We start from the raw sequence: 20,930 nt of genomic DNA on the forward strand, positions 1-20,930 counted from the left end.
TTTGTTCAATGACCACCCTTATAACGCGAAACAACTTGTAAACCCAATCCATGACAAAGTAAACCTGTCAAGCATATTGCATTCTACGGTACGGAGCCCCCCGGGTGCCAGGGTAGAAATTTTTTTTTAAATCATATCTAATCTGTACCCACAGATTACTAATCTGTACCCAGTTTACTAAACTGTACCCACAGTTTACTAATCTGTACCCACAGATTACTAAACTGTACCCACAGTTTAGCATTCTGTACCCACAGATTATTAAACTGTACCCACAGTTTAGCAATCTGCACCCACAGATTACTAAACTGTACCCACAGTTTACTTATCTGTACCCACAGTTTAGCAATGACCCGGAAACAGTAGTCACCAATGTTTGGCGGGGACTCCGAGTCCAAACGCCGAGGGACCGACCGAGCAAGCATCTTCACCATTTGCCCTCGGCGAACAAAGGGGTTTTAAAAGGTAAATATTGCACGTTTTCTTTGGTAGGCGTCTTTCAGGTGTCATTAAACAATATGGCATGTTTTGTTTGCACATTTTCTGTGCTGCTGTCGTTTCCGTGCGTGCTTAATTCAAATCGTGTTCATTTGTCAGTTATTTATTTTTAGCGGATTAGCGGCTACTAACACGCAACATGCCATATTGATTGATGACACCTGAAAATGTAGATGGCTACCAAAGAAAATGTACGGAGCCCACCGGGTGCCAGGGTAGGGGAAAAAAATCATAGCTAATCTGTACCCACAGTTTACTAATGTGTGGGTACAGTTTAGTAATCTGTACCCACAGATTACTAATCTGTACCCACAGATTAGTAAACTGTACCCACAGTTTACTAATCTGTACCCACAGTTTAGCAATGACCCGAAAACAGTTGTCACCAATGTTTGGCGGGGACTCCAAACGCCGAGGGACCGACCGAGCAAGCACCTGCACGTTTTGCCCTCGGCGAACAAAGGGGTTTTAAGAGGTAACTATTGCACACTTTCTTTGGTAGCCATCTAAAATTTCACTTTCAGGTGTCATCAATTAATATGGCATGTTGTGTTTGCACATTTTCTGTGCTGCTGTCGTGTCTGTGTGTGCTTAATTCAACTAGTGGTCATTTGTCAGTTAGCTATTTTTAGTAGCCGCATTGCTAAACTGTGGGTAAAGATTAGTAAACTGGGGGTACAGATTACTAAAATGTACCCACAGATAGCTAAACTGTGGGTACAGATTAGTAATCTGTGGGTACAGATTGCTAAACTGGGTAGTTTAGTAATCTGTGGGTACAGATTACTAAACTGTGGGTACAGTTCAGTAAACTGTGGGTACAGATTAGTAATCTCACAGATAGCTAAACTGTGGGTACAGATTAGTAATCTGTGGGTACAGATTGCTAAACTGTGGGTAGTTTAGTAATCTGTGGGTACAGATTACTAAACTGTGGGTACAGTTCAGTAAACTGTGGGTACAGATTAGTAATCTCTGGGTACAGATTACTAAACACTACCCACAGATTAGTAAATTGAGGGTATAGATTAGTAAACTGTACCCACAGATTACTAAACTGTGGGTACTAAACTGTGGGTACAGATTAGCTATGATTTTTTTTTTCTCTACCCTAGCACCCGGGGGGCTCCGTAGCATTAGATTGCTCATAGACTTCATAATATATTGACATGACACGGGGCGCAGGGCCGATCCGTAGGGGGCCTATTTTAAAAAACTTTTTCCGTTGAAAATTCTTGTGAATAAATGCTTAAATCTGTGACTTATTTATAGATATGGACGTAAAACAGTCTAGATTCTTGGTGAAAAGCAGAAAACTGGGCTGTTAACAGTTATTTTACGTAAATATTGCGAAGTATAATGCCAGTGCTGTACCGGCTAATTTCGCTCGTTGATTTTTTTTTTTTTTTTTTCCACAACATTTCAAAATGCATGCATGGAACAGAAAATATAATAATTACCTCGAAATCCTCGAACAAATCACTCCTAAAACAATCCTTCTTTGTATGGAGTATAGCTTTCGTACTTTTTCAACCTAAATCCGGTGTTACACCGCTGCATGCGGCCGGTTGCTAATAAATGAAGCGGAGTGTGGGACGGCCCCCTTTGGAAAGGCGTGACGCAGTGAATGGCAAATGTGTCATGTCAATAAATTATGAAGTCTATGGATTGCTTTACATTGCAGATGTCAATGGTCAGGGAAGCACTTTTAAAACTAGATAGGCAAAGATCAGATACCAACATGTTGCAATGAACTATGGTCTATTTGTCTGTCACTATGTTAATAGGCTGTGTCTTTTTTTATATTCCAGAGATTAAGCAATGCGGTTCTGGTAATATTTTTTATGTGCAACTGAAAATACAGTGGGGCAAATAAGTATTTAGTCAACCACTAATTGTGCAAGTTCTCCCAGTTGAAAAGATTAGAGAGGCCTGTAATTGTCAACATGGGTAAACCTCAACCATGAGAGACGGACTGTGGGGGAAAAAAACAAAACAAAGTCACATTGTTTGATTTTTAAAGACTTTTTTTTTTTTTGCAAATCATGGTAGAAAATAAGTATTTGGTCAATACCAAAAGTTCATTTCAATACTTTGTTATGTACCATTTGTTGGCAATAACGGAGGCCAAACGTTTTCTGTAACTCTTCACAAGCTTTTCACACACTGTTGCTGGTATTTTGGCCCATTCCTCCATGCAGATCTCCTCTAGAGCAGTGATGTTTTGTGGCTGTCGTTGGGCAACACGGACTTTCAACTCCCTCCACAGATTTTCTATGAGGTTGAGATCTGGAGACTGGCTAGGCCAATCCAGGACCTTGAAATGCTTCTTATGAAGCCACTCCTTTGTTGCCCTGGCTGTGTGTTTGGGATCAGTCTCATCTTCAATGCCCTTGCTGATGGAAGGAGATTTTCACTCAAAATCGATACATGGCCCCATTCCGTCTTGCCTTTACACAGATCAGTCGTCCTGGTCCCTTTTGCAGAAAAACAGCCCCAAAGCATGATTTTTCCACCCCCATGCTTCACAGTGGGTATGGTGTTCTTCAATGGCAATTCAGTATTCTTTCTCCTCCAAACACGAGAACCTGTGTTTCTACCAAAAAGTTCTATTTTGGTTTCATCTGACCAGAACACATTCTCCCAGTCCTCTTCTGGATCATCCAAATGCTCTCTAGCGAGCCGCAGACGGGCCTGGACGTGTACTGGCTTCAGCAGGGGACACGTCTGGCAGTGCAGGATTTGAGTCCCTGCCGGCATATTGTGTTACTGATAGTAGCCTTTGTTACTGTGCTCCCAGCTCTCTATAGGTCATTCAGTAGGCCCCCCCGTGTGGTTCTGGGATTTTTGCTCACCGTTCTTGTTAACATTTTGACACCACGGGGTGAGATCTTGCATGGAGCCCCAGATCGAGGGAGATTATCATTGCTCTTGTATGTCTTCCATTTTCTAATAATTGCTCCCACAGTTGATTTCTTTACACCAAACGTTTTACCTATTGCAGATTCGGTCTTCCCAGCCTGGTGCAGGTCTACAATTTTGTCTGTGGTGTCCTTTGACAGCTCTTTGGTCTTGGCCATAGTGGAATTTGGAGTGTGACTGACTGAGGTTGTGGACAGATGTCTTTTATACCGATAACGAGTTAAAACATTAATGCCATTAATACAGGTAACGAGTGGAGCCTTGTTAGACCTCGTTAGAAGAAGTTAGACCTCTTTGACAGCCAGTAATCTTGCTTGTTTGTGGTGACCAAATACTTATTTTCCACTCTAATTTGGAAATAAAGTCTTTAAAAATCAAACAATGTGATTTTGTATTTTTTTTTCCACATTCTGTCTCTCATGGTTGAGGTTTACCCATGTTGACAATCACAGGCCGCTGTAACCTTTTCAAGTAGGAAAACTTGCAAAATTGTTGCTTGACTAAATACTTATTTGCCCCACTGTATGTAAGGTGTAGAACCCAGTATTTACATGAATCCCTTGTTAATGTGGATATGTTGGCATCCTATTCTATGCTGCTTGATTGCTAATCCTGACACCGATAGTTTCTCTACTCGAGTGTGTCTAGTCATGCGTGAATCCCATCACACATGTCCTGCAAACGAATGAAAATGCCGCCCCAGGGCCATGGCTATGGACAGCCCTACCCTCTTCCCGCAGCTCCAGCAAAGGGGCTGCTGTCATTCCAGGGTGGTCCCCCGGACCATCCGCGCCCCCATCAACCAGCCTTCACACAAGCACACTCTTTGAGCCCTGTTTATAGTCCAGTACAGCTTATTTATATTTTGTTTTACAGCCTAATGAGCTTTGGTGTAATTATCCAACACATGAACAAACCCAGTTTCCTTTTCATAATTTGGGGGTCCAGTTTAAAGTCCAAAAATTACAGTAATCTTTATTTTTTAATACCAAATTTATTTTTTAAGCCATGCACCCCTTCAACACTTGGATCTATTTGAAAAGGCCAAAAGCTTCATGCTGACATGTTTATTTCCCTCCCACTTATATTCTTCTCATATTTTGAGCTCAGCAACCTCCAATGATGTTGTCAGTCTTCATAAAGCGCAGGAGGCGGTGTGATAAAACAGCGTTGCACAATGAGTCGAGAATATAAATAGCCGCTTGGCACCCCTGTCGTCCGCGGTGAAGGTTGAAGAATGGCTGCGAAAACATTAATTAGGCGCTGACAGCTTAGCTCGAAATGGGAATAAAGAAAGATGAAGGGGGTAGAATTGCATCCTATTGACTGCCAAACAAGCACCTATGGCTGATGCGTCCATGCACACTTGAGGTACAGAATTCCTCAAATTGTTTGGTCTGGGCAAAACATGTTACATCGACGTTGCACAAGCAAAATACATCAATTGGGATCCGCACATTTAATAATCTGAATATCTGGGGATTAGGATGTGCTTCATTGATTTTTCAAATATATTTTTTTTCTGGTTACTAGATAAATATTGATTCTGAACTGCTTCAGTTGCGTGGCCCAGCAGCATTGCGCTTTTATACAGTATTGATGCTTTCTATAATTGTGATGCGATAGTGATGGTATCAGGAGGTTAGATTGAGTTGGGTAAACCCCCCCAGAAACCCACTGATAGCCTAAAGGTACCAAACACATGGAACGACCGCCACTGCTGGAGTCTTACATGACCTGGACCTGCCCTGTAAAATCATTCAAGTTACTTTCTGTCCTAAATTCCAAGCTTTTTCAGTGCAAATCAGGGCAATTGTAGACGGCCTCCTGCCAGCGACGCTTCTCTCTCAACATCCAGCCTCTCCTGCTTGTTTACCAGCTGGCAGCCTTTCACCTCCACCTGCTTCAAAACCTTCTAATTAGACATTTCTCTGATTTTTGGGGGGTACCCCTGGGGTAGAACGAGGCATCTCGGTCTTGTTATGATGAATAATATATAAATTCATGTTCAGAGCCTTGCATTTTCAGCAAATTAGATGTATTTTCTTTCATGTGTCATCCCTTTTTCAATCGGCCACAGGAGTCTCATTGATTACATATAATGGACTCATTTTTTAATGTAAGTCCAAATGAAACGAAAAAAAATGGGGGGGGGGTGTTTGTTTTTTAACTGTGTTTTGTATTGATTTATGTTAGCAATGCTTGAAATGATTATATTTTGACTACTAATGGAATGAACAAAGTATGACCTGTGGGCCGCACATGACCTATTTAGCATTTACTTTAAAAAAAAAAAAAAAAAAAATCATTTTACCGTATCTATTTTAATGTTCCATCTACAACCCAATCATTATCTGCCAGGAAATGAATCTACAACCTTTGAGGCTGTGAAGCTTATGTGCGAACCTGGTGCCCAAATACTACAGAAAAACTGAGATACAGTGTTAGGGCTGCAGCTATCGATTATTTTAGTAGTCGATTAATTGATGAACTAGTTAGTTCGAATAATTGAGTAATCAGATAAGGAACATGAAAAATTAAAATACCTGAGCTCAGCCTCAAACAGTATAAAAAAGGGAATACCGTAATTTCCGGACTACATGCCGCTACTTTTTTCCCTCATTTTGGGTCCTGCAGCGTGTGCAATGATGCGGCAAATTTGTGTATTTTTCTGACGGCCGCCAGGGGCGCTCAAGCATTGAATGTGGGAGTAAGACACGTGGAATATATGTGTGGAGGAAGATGCTAGTTTGCACCATTACCGGTAGTTTAACTTTGTTCGTTGTGCATCCGCCTTTGTGCATAAGTAGAATTGGCATACCTGCATCATGGAAAATGCTCGAAAAAATTAAACTGGCTTCCGAGTTGTATGGGAAGCTTTGATAACGAGCGGCGAGAGATCGTTTGCCAAGACTCGCCGCATGCAAAGAGCAGCTTTTGCACAGGTTTGACGGGGGAGCCTGGCAGCATGAAGCGCTGTGAAAAAGTCCGCCATCACCAACGGGTTTTGAAGGGGCCATTCTGCTGCGTTACAAGGAGGACAGCACGGGCTAGGAGTGAATTTGCCTCATTATGGGAGACATTGAAGGCGACAGAGAAGGAGAGACTGAGTGGGTGCGTGGCGAAGTGCATCTGAGCATCTTCATATCCGACACTGAGGGTGAAGACTTCCATGGTTTGAATGCACAGGAGGAAGATGAAGATTGCTAACAAAGACTTTTTTGTTTTTATTAACCAGCACAATTAGTGCTGCACCGCCATGCTGATGCTATGTAACTTTCGTGCCGCTGCTATATAACTGCCGTATTGCCGGCGCTGTTTGGAACGAAAAGTTAAGGTGTGTTATTAAAATTTTGAAAACTGTATATTTCTTTGTCAATGTCTCTTGTTACTAAGTGGGCACACGCGGCCTATAGGCAGGAGAGGCTTATGTATGTACAAAATGTTTTTTCCTTTAAAAATGTACTGGGTGAGGCTTGTAATCAGGGGCGCCCAATAGTCCAAAAATTATGGTAAATGAGGATCTATGTACAACAAAAGACGATTGGCTAACTTACATAGCAATAGTCCCCTAGCTTAAATGCTATAAAATGCTAGTATTTGTTAACAATGTTCTCAACAAATGGTCCAGACACATATTCCCACAAAAACCAACTAAATATACATATAAACTAAATTACAAATGCATTAAAAAAAAAAACGTTAGCTCAAACAAAAGCTTATGTTGGTCTTAACTGAGCAGCTGGATTCATCCATGTGAAATGATGAAGACAAGAGGGCAGTGTATCCACCCAAATCAATAAAACTAAATGCATACACTTTCAAAATAAACCATGACAATGAATACTCGAAGCAGTAAAATTTAATTTGAATCTTTTTTTTCTAATCGATTACGTGAGTATATCGATTAATTGTTGCAGCACTATACAGTATGCAGTTATGCAATTATTCAACCCCCACAGTGGGTAAGTGTTTTTGCAAGTTTGCCGTTCATTTTTAATCTTGTTTATAATCACATCAAACAATTACAGGGTGACCCAAAAAAAAGTTTACACTGCCATAATACAACTTAAATGCCATGTTTATTCAGCTTAGAATTAGAATTTAATCACAAATTATACATTATTGTAAAGAACATGTACAGTACACTCTATTTTTCAATGTGTCCTCCCTTAAGTGTCACAACAGCCTCCAGGCGCCTGCGGAACGCTTGACAGGTCTTCTTTATGTAGGATGCTGTCATCTTTTCCCAAGATCTAACAATGGACCTATCCAAGGCTGCCACAGAAGTGTGTGGCTTCTTACAGGCACTGTCCTCCACAGTTGCCCATATGCTATAATCCAGGGGATTGAGATCTGGACTCTGGGGTGGCCACATATCACCTTGTCAATCAACTTTTTGGTCCGCACAGATCGGCACTTCCAGACCCAGGTTTTCGTGAGGCTGTTCCAGTATCTTTCAGCTTCTTTTTAACTTTGTAGACTGCACATCTGGATATTCTCAGATTTGCTGCAATCTCAGTAGTTGTCAGACCGGCACGCAGCAATTCAGGTACAGCTAAAGTTTTCTTCATTTTCAGCAGAAGCACAGGAATTGTAGAGACGAGAGATTACCAGCTGCATTGAGTGACCTTAAAGAATCACTTAAGCATGACAACCTATTTAGATATGTTTCAATGGCTTTTAAACAAGCAGTCAACTGAGTGTAAACTTTTTTTGGGTTCACCCTGTACTTGTCAAATAGACAAATACAACTGAAATAACTAAAATATTTTTGGGAATGTTCCAATTCTTTTGCCTTTCAGTGATTACCTCATTGACAAAATTATTTAATCCCCCAAATCCACCACTCTTAAGAACAAAGGTTTCCATCAGGTGTTGTCAGACAGCTGATGAAAACATTGTAGATGTGAACGGAACCCTAATGAGCAGCAATTACGCAGATTTTAAAAGGACTGTAACACATGGCTCTTCTTGGCAGTTAATGACATCTTTACAACATGGCAAAGTCCAAGGAATGGTCAAAAATGTTCAGAGAGGAGTAGGGATGGGAATTGATAGGATTTTTACGATTCCGATTCCATTATCGATATTGCTTAACGATTCGATTCTTTATCGATTCTCTTATCGATTCTAATTTGGGGGAAAAGAACAACAAACGTTTTGATTGGCATCGAGTTTGTTTAATCAGAACTCAAAACCTTACAAACTCACAACGAGATCAAAAGAGGCCCAAAGCCTCAATGTTAACTGTGGCAATAAGTGGCAAATACACAAGAATGTATAACATTTTACTGAAACATTTATCTAATAGAAATAAAAAATATTGGTATATATTGGGAGATAGGTTGTTGTTCTGCGTTTGGCAATATGTGTTAAAGCAGGGGTCCCCAAACTTTTTCCTGTGAGGGCCACATAACTTTTCCCTTCTCTGATGAGGGGCCGGGGTCAGTTTGTAACAAAAAAAAGTGTGACGATTGCAGAAGTGCATAAATGTAAAAAAAATTTGTTTTTCAGAAAGCCACAATCAAATAACCCTTTCTGGATTCTTCACGGAATGAAAGTAAATAAAATAAAAATAATAATATAATAATAATAATTAATAATAAAAACACTATTAATTAAATAGATAATAACCAAATAACCCGCTCTGAATTCTTCAAGGAAAAAGGCCAGGAAATAAATAACGCGATTGAGAAAAAAAAAAAATTCAAAATGGCCGGACCAAATGTGGAGGCGGGCCGTATTTGGGCCGCGGGCCGCAGTTTGGGCACCCGAAGAAATGCCGCATCCAAGCGAGTGAGCGTGCGAAGTGAGAGAGGGAAACACTTCTACGAGCCTACGTTCTTTGTTAATGTTAATATCTACAGAGGCAACGCCTGTATGTATAATCTTTTGTGTTGTTGTTGTGTTTCCACTCGCGATCGGACACTTAAATCCAGTTGTGTAGTGGTTTGAACGATGTGCTAATGCTAGCGAACGAATGCTAACCATACTGTTATTAGCAGCTAATCATCGCTGATTTACGTTGATGCAAACCTGTTTGTTATTGAGGACGAAATTATTTGTTTCATTTCTATTTTTGGTTTCACTCTTCAAGTGATGGTTGAATAAAGTCAGCAAATTATACCAACGTCTTCTGTATGGTCATTTCGGAGTTTAGCTAGCTGTATCCACCTTGCAATGACTGCAAGTCGCTTTGTTGTAATTTTTCCTCGTGAAGTGAAGACACACTTTCGAGCGTTTGAACCTACGTGCTGTCATTGTTATGTTTATGGCTGCAATGCTCGTGCTTACCCGTCGTAACCTTTCATTTTCACACTCTTTCCTGGTGAAGTGTAGTCCAACTTTGGAGCGAGTGGTTCTTGGCGCCATGCTAGTTTGATGCGTCTGGACAACAAGACACGTCACGACGCAATACGCGTCTTTAGGAATCGTTAAAGGGATCGTTAAGGCTTTTTCATTGTGATGTCGAGGCCTCGAAACACTCAGAACCGGTTCCGAATTGGAATCGGATTTCGATTCCCATCCCTAGAGAGGAGGTCATTTCACTTCATAAGCAAGGATATGGATATAAAAATATACAGTAGCAAAAGGACTAAAAATTTGAAGAGACACAATTGGGAGCAAAGTCCGCAAAATTAAAGCTAAACGCAAAGTGGAAACTACCTGGGTGTGGTAGAAAGAGGTTACTGTCTGCAACTATTATGCGATACCTGAAGTGAAAAGTGGACAAAAATCCCCGGGTGACAACTGAGGAACTACTACAGGACTTGCCATTAGAAGGTATTCAGGTTTCATCCCAGACATTAAGACACACACTGCGAAATTATGTCTTCCATGAAAGAACTCTCATGGCGCAGCCTTCTGCTGACTCCAATGCACAAGAAGAGTCGACTTCATTGTGCCAAAAACCACGTGGACAAACCACAAAGGTTTTGGGATACTGTTCTCTGGAGTGATGAGACCAAAGTGGAACTTTTTGGGCCGATGGATCAACGGTACGTGTGGAGGAGAAAGAATGATGTCTATAAAGAAAGAAACACCATGCTTACTAGGAGTGGGAACCTCTTGGTACCTCACGATACGATACGATTTGCGATACAAAGCTCACGATAACGATGATCTGACAATATGGCAATAGAACGATTATCGATACATTGGTCAGGAAATCATTCTAGGATATTCTACAAACAACTAATTAACAGAAAAACAAGCTTCTAGTGTGAATTGGAATGAGTTTATCACTAGTAGACGTCCAATCCATTTGAACTGGGAGGGTAGCAGCGAATGAACGAATCCCTCCCACTTCAAACGGATTGAACATCTATGGCTGTCAGTGGTAGTCAATGCCAGGCAATTAGGTAATTTTGGGCCATTTAAGGTCTCACTGGAATAGCACCAAACAAAAGTTCCAGTTCCATCACCTTGTCCAATGCAGATTCTTCACTCTTGACAAGGTGATGAGGCTGGAACTTTTGTTTGATGCCGTTCCAGTGAGATTTACAAGACTGATTGCCTGAAGAAAACATCCAAATTCCTCAGTCCTTGACGATATGGGGCTGCATGTTAGGCAAAGGCACTGGGGAGATGGCTGTGGTTAAATCTTCAATAAATCAACAAGTTTACAATGAATTTTTAGACAGCTTTCTTATACTTTCAATTGAAAATATGTTTGTCATTTTCCAAGATGACAATGCATCATGCCACAGAGCTAAAACTGTTAAAGCATTCCTTGGAGAAAGACTCATCCAGTCAATGTCATGGCCTGCAAATAGCCCAGATCTCAACCCCATTGAAAACTTGTGGTGGAAATTGGGAAAAAAAAAAAAAAAAGGTCCACAGCAAGGCTCTGACCTGCATGGATGATCTGGCAACTGCAATCAAAGAGAGTTTGCACCAAATTGATGAAGAATACTCATCAAGTCCATGCCTCAGAGACTGCAAGCTATCATAAAAGCCAGAGGTGGTGCTACTGAATACTAGAGATGTGTTTTGATTGTTAATTCTTTGTTTGTTTCTCATGATTCCATATTTTTTTCCTCTGAATGGAGTGATTCCATATGCATTTCCCTGCACTTGCTCTATATAATTAACATTTACTGACCACCACAATGTTTTTTATTCATTTCTTTTAGTGTCTCTGAATGCTAAAGAGTTGCACTTTTGAACTAATTCATTATTTTTAAAGCTTTTTATCAGAGTTTGTTTTACATGATTAAAATGTCTGAGTGAGTGCTTGTCCGAGACTGGTGATTGCATACTTTTTGCTTGGGGTTGTATTATGGTGGACGATTTTGATAACAACTTGTTTGTTCCTTTTTTTTTTTTTTTAAATCAATTACACCTTTTTAAAACGATATCTCAATTCTTGGCAGGAGCATATCGATAACCTTTTGGAATACAAAGTATCACGATACATCACCATTTCGATATTTTGTCACACCCCTAATGCTTACTGTGTATTACAGTGGGGGGACAGTCATGCTCTGGGGTTGTTTTGCTTCTTCAGGTACAGGCAATCTTCAGCCTGTGCAAGATATTATGAATTCAGTTTACTACCAGGAGATCATGGATGCAAATGTCATGACTGACAAAGCTGAGGCTTGAGTGAGGTTGGACCTCCCAGCAAGACAACGATCCTAAGCATACCTCAATATCTACCACATCTTGGTTGCAAAAGAAATACTGGACGATTCTGGAGGGGCCATCACAATAACCGCACTTAAATTCCATTGAAAATCTCAGGTAGTACTTGAGGAAGGCAGTTGCAGCACGTAAGCACATAAATGGTAATGAACTGGAAGCCTTTGCCCATGATGAATGGGCAAAGATACGTATGGATCGCTGCAAGAAACTTGTGTCAAGTTATGCTTCACGTCTAAAGGATGTTATTATTGCAAAGGATGTTGTAGTAAGCACTACATGTATACTATAGACTATGGTTATACACACCTAAGGGGTTGAATAATTTTGTCAATGAAGTAATCACAGAAAGGCCATAAATTGGAAATATTCCCCCAAATTTTTTTGTTATTTCAGTTGTATTTGTCTAATTGTCATGTCATTATTTAATGTGATTATAAACAAGATGAAAAATAAATGTCAAATTTTCAAAAACACTTATCTCCTGTGGGGGTTGAATAATTTTGAACATTTGGCGGAAAACACAGACAAGACTTAAAAAGCAGTTTCTGGTCTTTCACCCCTCTTTAAAATAAACTGCTGTATTTTAAGCTAAAAGAACTGTTGTGTTTGATAAAACAATATGTCTATATGTTGTCCTAACAGATTCATGGCGCATTAAACCCCGAACTATTTTTAATTTGTCCATTTTACCCTGGAAACCCCCGTTTACAGACGTCGCGCAACCGCTTTTGTTTCAATCCAGCCATGAAAAGAAGGTAAGTAATTATATTTATTATTCAAAATGTCTGTCATTTTTAGATTAGAATCATTAATTGATATCTAATATTTCGTTAAAAAAAAAAAAAAATTACTCACATATTTTAAACTTTTAAACAAATGATGAAAAATGGTGTCTGTAAAAATGTCACGGATATCCACCTCATACAGTAACTAACTATCGCTTAATTGTATTTTTTTGGTTACTGTCGCATTTTCCCCGATGATAAATAATCAATCCAAACAAGGAAAAATTGGAAAAAAAAATGTTTAAAAGGGTAATAAATGAAAAAGAACATCTTCACCACTCCTTGATGTCTGTGATTTCTGCATCGCGACTCTTGTTATATTACCATGTTTACCCATAAAATCCCCCCAAAATCCGGCTTTGGCCATTCACATCTTTGTCTTGACACTCGGTGAAACATGCTACACAGAGTTTTTGGATCGAAACAAAGTAAGTACGCATGTAAGTATGCTCTCTCGTGCTCTCACCTCCAGTTAGGGTTTGGCTGTTTAATTTAAAATGTTTCTTTTTTTTAAAACACCCTCATGTTCCAAAATTTTCTACCCCCAGAAAATTGCGATTTTAAGCTTTCCAATGATGTATCACACGTGCACATCGGACAATTTTGAAATTTGGCCACACTGGGGGTCTCAGGGTGGAACTTCAAGTCACCTGAGTGTTTTCCGCTGTATACTATTTGTGAATAAATATTTCAGATGTAATACAAAACTGTATGGCGTTGATAAGAAATGCTAAAATAAAATATGTTCTACAAATATCAGGATATTATTGTTACATTCATTCGGCAACCCCCCCCCCCCACCCCCACCCCCCCAATATATGTAAAACTCAAAAGTAGCCAGGCTCTAGGTACGGCAAGAAATGATATTTTACCATTTTTGTGGCGTCACGTGAATGCATCATTTCCAAAGCGCGGTGTATGACTCGTACTGTTGACCAATAAGCGTGGACCACGGAATGAATGAGCCAATCAACGCCTATATGTCTTTTGGTTTTCCAATCGCCTTCAAGGAGGTTGGCATGTAGACTACTTGGCAAATGACAGGCTAACCATTAGCCACATACAAATAAAAACACAGCTAAATAACGCATTTAATTGGCGACTTGGCGTTCAATTCTCAAAAACAAGAACCCAACTATTAGTTCATTGTGCTACTGAAATAAATAATACTGTGACCGGGGTTGGTATGGAACGCTCTTGAGCTAGCAGGATAGCTATAGTGTTGCTAATAACAGTTAGCATGTATTAGGATGCTGGAATGAATCTCTCATGGAGAACCTAACCCGGACTGGATCGGGATGATACTCCCTGAAACCGAATGAGCCGACGACTTTATGCATCGTAGCGGTATGGCTGCAAATAATACTAAATGCGTCATTTGGAAAACATGCTAAGGGTTGCTAAGATACAAAATATGCACATCAATATATTCGAAAACCTAGATGAATAATGCCATTCAAGTAATCTCTAAGAAATCCAGATTCATATCTTAAATTATATGTTTCACATGTTCGCCTTACCCCCAGAGTTTTAAGAATTATGATAGCTATAAAGTGATGGCAACCCATATGAACTGGACGTGGAAGCTACATTGAAAAACCTGGGAAACCTCGTATTTATCACTTGGAGTTTATGTGACCAGTGAGTTGCAATTGAGTTTTAATTCATTATATTTTTCGAAAGCTAATTCAAGTCTGTGATTTATTTGTGTCGTTCTGACGGCATTGTTTGGGCATCATTTGGTTCTAATCTGTCAAGTTGAAGAACTGTTGTCCCAAAAAATGTTAGTTAAAATCCAAGAACGATGATGAGCCTCGAATAACCTATAAGGGAGTAACAATAATACGTTAATTTACTTCATGTGCAAAGCAGAATTATGCTGTGGATGCATGCCGGTGTCAGGAGTGAATGAATGCAACCATGTACGTAAACATCCCGGATGCACTCATTGTTATTAAAAGAAAATGTGGGTGGGATCCGTGAAAACCTGCTCCAAAGTGCTCTTGACTACAGATCGGGGTGATGGTGGAACAATGTTTAACCAGACTTAAAGTCTATCAAACATCTTTGGTGGCAGACATTGCTGTGCAATCAGTACTTCGCTGGTTCGGTAAAGAGAAGTGGGCAAAACTGCCCAAAGTTAGCTGTGATAATTTTTATTGCCATAGTCAAGACTGTACACCCTTGGTCAAAGGTTTTGAGGCACTTTCTCATCCTCTTGAATGATGACGTACCTCAAAACATTTGAGTATTAAGGCAAGTTCTTAAATACTTAAAAGGTGCGGTTTCTTATATTCAGTAAAACTACCAAGGAGACTTTTCAATAGTTTGGTTCGCCCTATAAGACAGAAAATAACTTTAAAATAAGTAAACTGAAGTAATATTAAAAAAACAATCTGCTACTCCTGATCTGATTCTATTCTTTCATATAAATGTTATTGTAATAACTGTATTTAGTGCCAATTCACAGCAGATCAGATGCTATATGAATGCTCTTTAAATAATAGTTCAACAATTTAATCATTGTCTTTCATCATCCTTTCTCTTATCAAGCTTGGACAAGAAAGAGTCAAGATGTACCCAAGCTCTCAACATCCCATCAAGTCCGGCTTCAACACAAACTGCAGCGTCCCCGAGCTGCTGACCGCCTTGTGTGACAGCAGCCTGGCCGGTGTGTCGTGGAAGCGTCGGGCCCTTGGAGGCGTCTCAAGAGAAGGTTTTCGGAGAGCTCTGAAGAAGCGAGCCTACGGTGCTCTGCTGTCCAAGCTTTTCCAGAGTGCCGCCAAAGCACCTGCCTTGTCGGGCGTCACGGTGAACTCGCCTCCAAGGAACAGAGTCCTGATGATATGTTTTGACCTGAGAGTGGCAGGCTGCCGGGAAGAGGCAGAGAGGCTGGAGGAGCTGCTGGAGAAGCTTCCGGACGGGGCGTCCTCCGGCTTGAACGAGGTAGATTCGATCCTCGAGCTCCTGGTGCACCTGGCTGGCTCCACACCTCCGCCGCCACCCTCCTTCAGTCGGGACTACATGAGGCGGGAGAGGCCCGTGCTACGGAGGCCCGCGCCCTGGCCCTACCAGTGTGAGGAGCTTCAGAGGCTGGAGGCCTGTGCCTGGGGGCTCGTATGTGGGGAGGAATGGGCGTCCTTGGAACGCTTGTGTGAGACTCAGAACCTGATGGAAGCTCAGCCGTGCGCGGGCTTGCTGACTCTCAAGACTAGAATGGATGCGGAGGAAAGATTTGAAAAGGACACCAGGTTGACCTTGTTTGGAGCCTTGCAGCACACTCGAACTTCAGACTTGGATATCAAATTGGGCCTTCCTCCTGTGCCCAGCAACATAGATGTAACTGGACTTGCCATCAGGGTATGAGGCTTGTTTTTTTGCTTTTCATTTCTCACAGTTAAATGAACCTCAAAGAAATTGGATGTGCCTTTTTATACATGCAAAATTACCCTCAACAAATTAAAAATTGTTTACGGGTACAGCACTTTGTTCCTTGATTGATAGAATTCGGAAATGCGCTCCAGACAGTACTTTTTTCTGCGTATTTATTTTTTTTCTGTGGATTGTTACTTGTTGTAGAGTAGTTTAAAATTTTTGGGCCAATCATCGATTTTTCTAAAAGCCTGACCTACCAATCTCAAATTTTGCCGATCCTGATTTTTTTCTTAAACAACAACATGCACCTTTAGTATTCTAACAACTCCTGTTTTATTGTAAAACAATGAAAAAATTACTTGTGAAACAAGCCTTTGTTTCTTAGCTGAACATGTTGTAGTTCCCTAAAAAAAAATTAAAAAGTTAAAGGGACTCTATGGAATTTTTAGAATTAATGCAAAATAATTTTCTTCTCCATGCATGCTTCACCAATTCTCTGATATGTAAACAGAGCCTTGACATTTTAACTGAGACTGCCCCAAAACACCCTTTTTCTTACCTTCAATAGAGAAGGTTCGGGTCAACCACTCTGGGCGAGCACTCTTCTCACCATCTTAGAATTGCTACTAACTGTTTTCACTAGGGATGTCTAACGATTAAAATTTTTAATCGATTGAATTACAGCTTAAAAATTAATTAATCGTAATTAATCACAATTCCAACCATCTATATTGTAGATGTAGATGTAAATTATTGTTGGAATGGAAAGATAAGACAAGACGGATATATACATTCAACATACGGTACATAAGTAATGTATTTGTTTGTTATTAGAGGTGTCAAACGATTAAAATTTTTAATCGAGTTAATTACAGCTTAAAAATTAATTAATCGCAATTAATCGCAATTTTAACCATCTATAAAATATGCCATATTTTTCTGTAAATTATTGTTGGAATGGAAAGATAAGACACAAGATGGATATATGCATTCAAAATCCGGTACATAAGTACTAGGGATGTCCCGATCCAGGTTTTTGCACTTCCGATCCAAAACCGATATTGTTTTGCACTTCCGATCTGATACCGATACTGGCCGATACCGAAACTGACTTATTTGAGCATGTGTTAAAGTTTAAAGTTATTTAGCCTCCTTACTAAGTTGTCAGACTCATGTTGAAAAAGGTTTTAGTACTCTTGATAACAACTAGCCAGCTGAATTAGGTGAGTTTGAATAACACACAACGGTTGGTAACAAGAAACTGACCTGTTTATTCAGTGACAAACACAAAACATTATAAATAACAAACAGAAATGGCATAGTCAGTGAGTAAAACGTGCAAATAATATTGTACTGTATTTCTTTATTATAACAATAAATCAACAAGATGGCATTACCATTATTCACATTCTGTTAAAGCGATCCATGGATAGAAAGACTTGTAGTTCTTAAAAGATAAATGTTAGCACAAGTTATAGAAATTTTATATTAAAACTCCTCTTCATGTTTTTGTTTTAATAAAATTTGTAAAATTTTCAATCAAAAAATAAACTAGTAACCCGCCATTGTTGATGTCAATAATTACTTACACAATGCTCATGGGTGCTGAACCCTATAAAATCAGTCGCACCCAAGCGCCAGCAGAGGGCGCCAAAACTCCGAAAAACACAACAAGTACACATTTCACTGTGCTGTCATTTTAATCTGTTTGAGCGGGGCATTCTTGCGTTAATTGCGTCAAATATTTTAACGTGATTAATTTTTAAAAAATTAATTACCGCCTGTTAACGCGATCATTTTGACAGCCCTATTTATTATAACAATAAATCAACAAGATGGCATTAACATTATTAACATTCTCTTAAAGCGATCCATGGATAGAAAGACTTGTAGTTCTTAAAAGATAAATGTTAGTACAAGTTATAGAAATTTTATATTAAAACCCCTCTTAATGTTTTCATTTTATTAAAATTTGTAACATTTTCAATCAACAAATAAACTAGTAGCTCGCCATTGTTGATGTCAATAATTACACCATGCTCACTCATTGTGCTTAAAAGCATAAAATCATTTGGACCCAAGCGCCAGCAGAGGGCGCCAAACATAAAAAAAAAAACAAGTAACAAGCGTACATTACACTGCTGTCATTTTAATCTGTTTGAGCGGGGCATGTGCGTTAATTGCGTCAAATATTTTAACGTGATTAATTAAAAAAATTAACGCCTGTTAACGCGATAATTTTGACAGCCCTAGTTTTTACATTTCTAAGACTTATTTGATGGGCCAAACGCTCTTTGCTTTATGTTAGTGCTCATGCAAGCGTGCAAGAGTTCTAGTTACGCTGTATGCCAGAAGTGGCAGTCGTGAGTAAAAAAAGTGACAAACTCCAAATAGTCCCTTTTAAAACTTTTCTTTCAAACTACTAAATTCCAGTTTCTTTTACCAAAAATTAAAATGCAGCATTATTTTGCTTTACAAAAAAAACAACAAAAAAACACAAGGTTTAAAGAACTTGATAAGATAGAAGAGAATTTACATAATTTAATAAATTACATCAAGTCTGGAAGTCTAGCTTTTATCTCATCTTAATACCTTATAATGCTGGAACAGTTTGAATGGAAGCCAAATGTGAGCTTTCACTAAACAGGTATTATCTGACTGAAGTAACTTACAACGGCAAATATGGTAATGAAGCCATCTAGCTGCCATAAAACAATTACCACACAGTGATTATATAGCATGTCAATACAAATTTCACTCCGTCTCACATTAAAGTAGCAAGAAACGGCTGACATTACAAGCACAAACATGCTTTCATGCATAACCCTATGTATGGAAATCTGCAACAAGTGCACTTATACGGTCGTATTAATGACCACAAATGTCCGCGGCGCTAGCAGGCTAATGTGACAAACTGACTCCATAGTCGCAGTCAGTTATACTTTGAGTCCTCGACCGATTACCGACCCCGGAAAATAATTAAATTCGCCCCTTTGGTTAAAAGTTAGAATAACAAAGTATGAAGCCTATTTACTACCCAAAATGTTTACCAATATCAATTTTATTGCACCATCTTTCTTGATTGCAGGTTCCACCATGTTTGGATCAGTCTGACGATGAAGGTTTCCAATCTGCCTCCAACCTGACGCCGGACTCTCAGTCAGAGCCTAGCCCCGTTCCTGAGGTGGACATGTGGGAGGCTTTGCGGACGTTCGAGCCCGGATTGCGCTGCTGCTGGGAGTCGGTCGGCTGGTAAGGCTTACGTCTTGGTTCAACTTTGACAGTGTTCATCATTTGAACTAAGAGCAATTTGTGACACATTCGCAGCTTGTTTGTCACTGAAAGACAAACTTGTCAGCTTCCTAAAATTCACAGTGAAAAGATATTATAATATACCGTAATTTTTGGACTATAAGACGTTATTTTTTCTTCTCATTTTGAATCCTGCGTTTTATATTCCAGTGCGGCTTAATCATTGATTTATTTGAGTTAATAGGTAACACTTTATTTGATAACGGTTTCATAAGACTACCATAAGACCGTCATAATTATCACATGACATTATGATGGGCATTAATGAATGTTATGTCATTAATTGTCATCCGGCAAACTATGTCACGAACTCCATTTATGTCCAGCTCGGATCTTTTACATCCATTCAGAAGTGAGAGAATTTGCCGGATGACACAAAATGATGTCTGTCATAAGCATTCATTAATGATCATGGCAGTGTCATATCATAATTATGATGGTGTAATGACAGTCGTATGGCACCACTGTGAAATAAAGTGTTAACAGATTTCATAACTAGCAATTATTGAAACGACTACAACAGTAACTGTTGTGTGTGTAACAAATTTCATAACTAGCAATTAATGAAACAACTACAATACTAACTGCAGAAATAATTAGCACAGAACCTGAATTGTGATTGTTATTTACATCTGTAGCGCTGCAATGCATGGTAGGAGGCATGTTGGACGACAACAGTGTTAACAGCAGGTAGCAGCAGAGGTTGATTATCTCCCCCAAGAGAACAGTGATGGCAAAATGAAGCTTCTTGAAGCAATGAGGCTTTGCAGCCAATTAGTTCAAAGCTTAATGGTAGTAGGTTTGGTCTTATGAAAGTCTTATGACGCCGCTGTCAAATAAAGTGTTGCAAGGTTTTTTAGAGATGTCCCGATCGATCGGGTCCGAACACGTCATTTTCAAAGTATCGGAATCGGCAAAAACATCGGCCGTGCCTTTTTTTTAATATATATATATATTTTTTAATTAAATTGTTTTCTAATTGTATTTAACGTTACGGACATAATATGTCATCCAGAGTCTTTAGTTTAGGCTTAAGGTAGGGTTATCAAATTTATCCCGATAACGGCGGTAATTAATTTTTGAAAAAATGTATCACGTTAAAATATTGAACGCAATTAATGCATGCGTTGCACGACCCACTCACGCATTGTCGCGCTCAATCTGTAATGGCGCCGTTTTACCTATATAGAGAGATAAAAGGCAGCATAAAATGAGTAGAGTGAATTTTGGCAGTCTTTGGAGCCTTTTTTTAATTGGCTAAAGCCTTACAATCCCTCTCCCTATGATTAGAAATATCATGGGAAGCAATGTGGGGAAGCAAGGTAGCAATTGATCTTTTTCTTAACACCTTATGTTATTTCCCAACGCAGAGAACATATATCAATTGGT

General features: G+C 39.4%; 1 protein-coding gene across 2 annotated transcripts in view; it reads left to right on the forward strand.

Annotated features, from left to right (window-relative positions):
• Nucleotides 1-13,868: 13,868 nt before the first annotated feature.
• The window catches only part of tubgcp6 (tubulin gamma complex component 6), a 66,244-nt gene continuing 59,182 nt past the window's right edge, over nucleotides 13,869-20,930 (forward strand). The window contains exons 1-3 of one of the 2 annotated variants that reach the window (XM_057836748.1): nucleotides 13,869-14,201; nucleotides 15,408-16,214; nucleotides 19,318-19,481. In XM_057836748.1, coding sequence (XP_057692731.1) covers nucleotides 15,429-16,214; nucleotides 19,318-19,481 — 950 coding nt within the window. In that variant the 5' untranslated portion in view covers nucleotides 13,869-14,201; nucleotides 15,408-15,428. Of the gene's footprint in view, nucleotides 14,202-14,241; nucleotides 14,496-15,407; nucleotides 16,215-19,317; nucleotides 19,482-20,930 lie in introns of those variants that run through there. The other variant, XM_057836749.1, reaches the window with a different exon arrangement.

Source organism: Corythoichthys intestinalis, chromosome 5 (assembly GCF_030265065.1).
Source record: "Corythoichthys intestinalis isolate RoL2023-P3 chromosome 5, ASM3026506v1, whole genome shotgun sequence".
Taxonomy (NCBI): Eukaryota; Metazoa; Chordata; class Actinopteri; order Syngnathiformes; family Syngnathidae; genus Corythoichthys; species Corythoichthys intestinalis.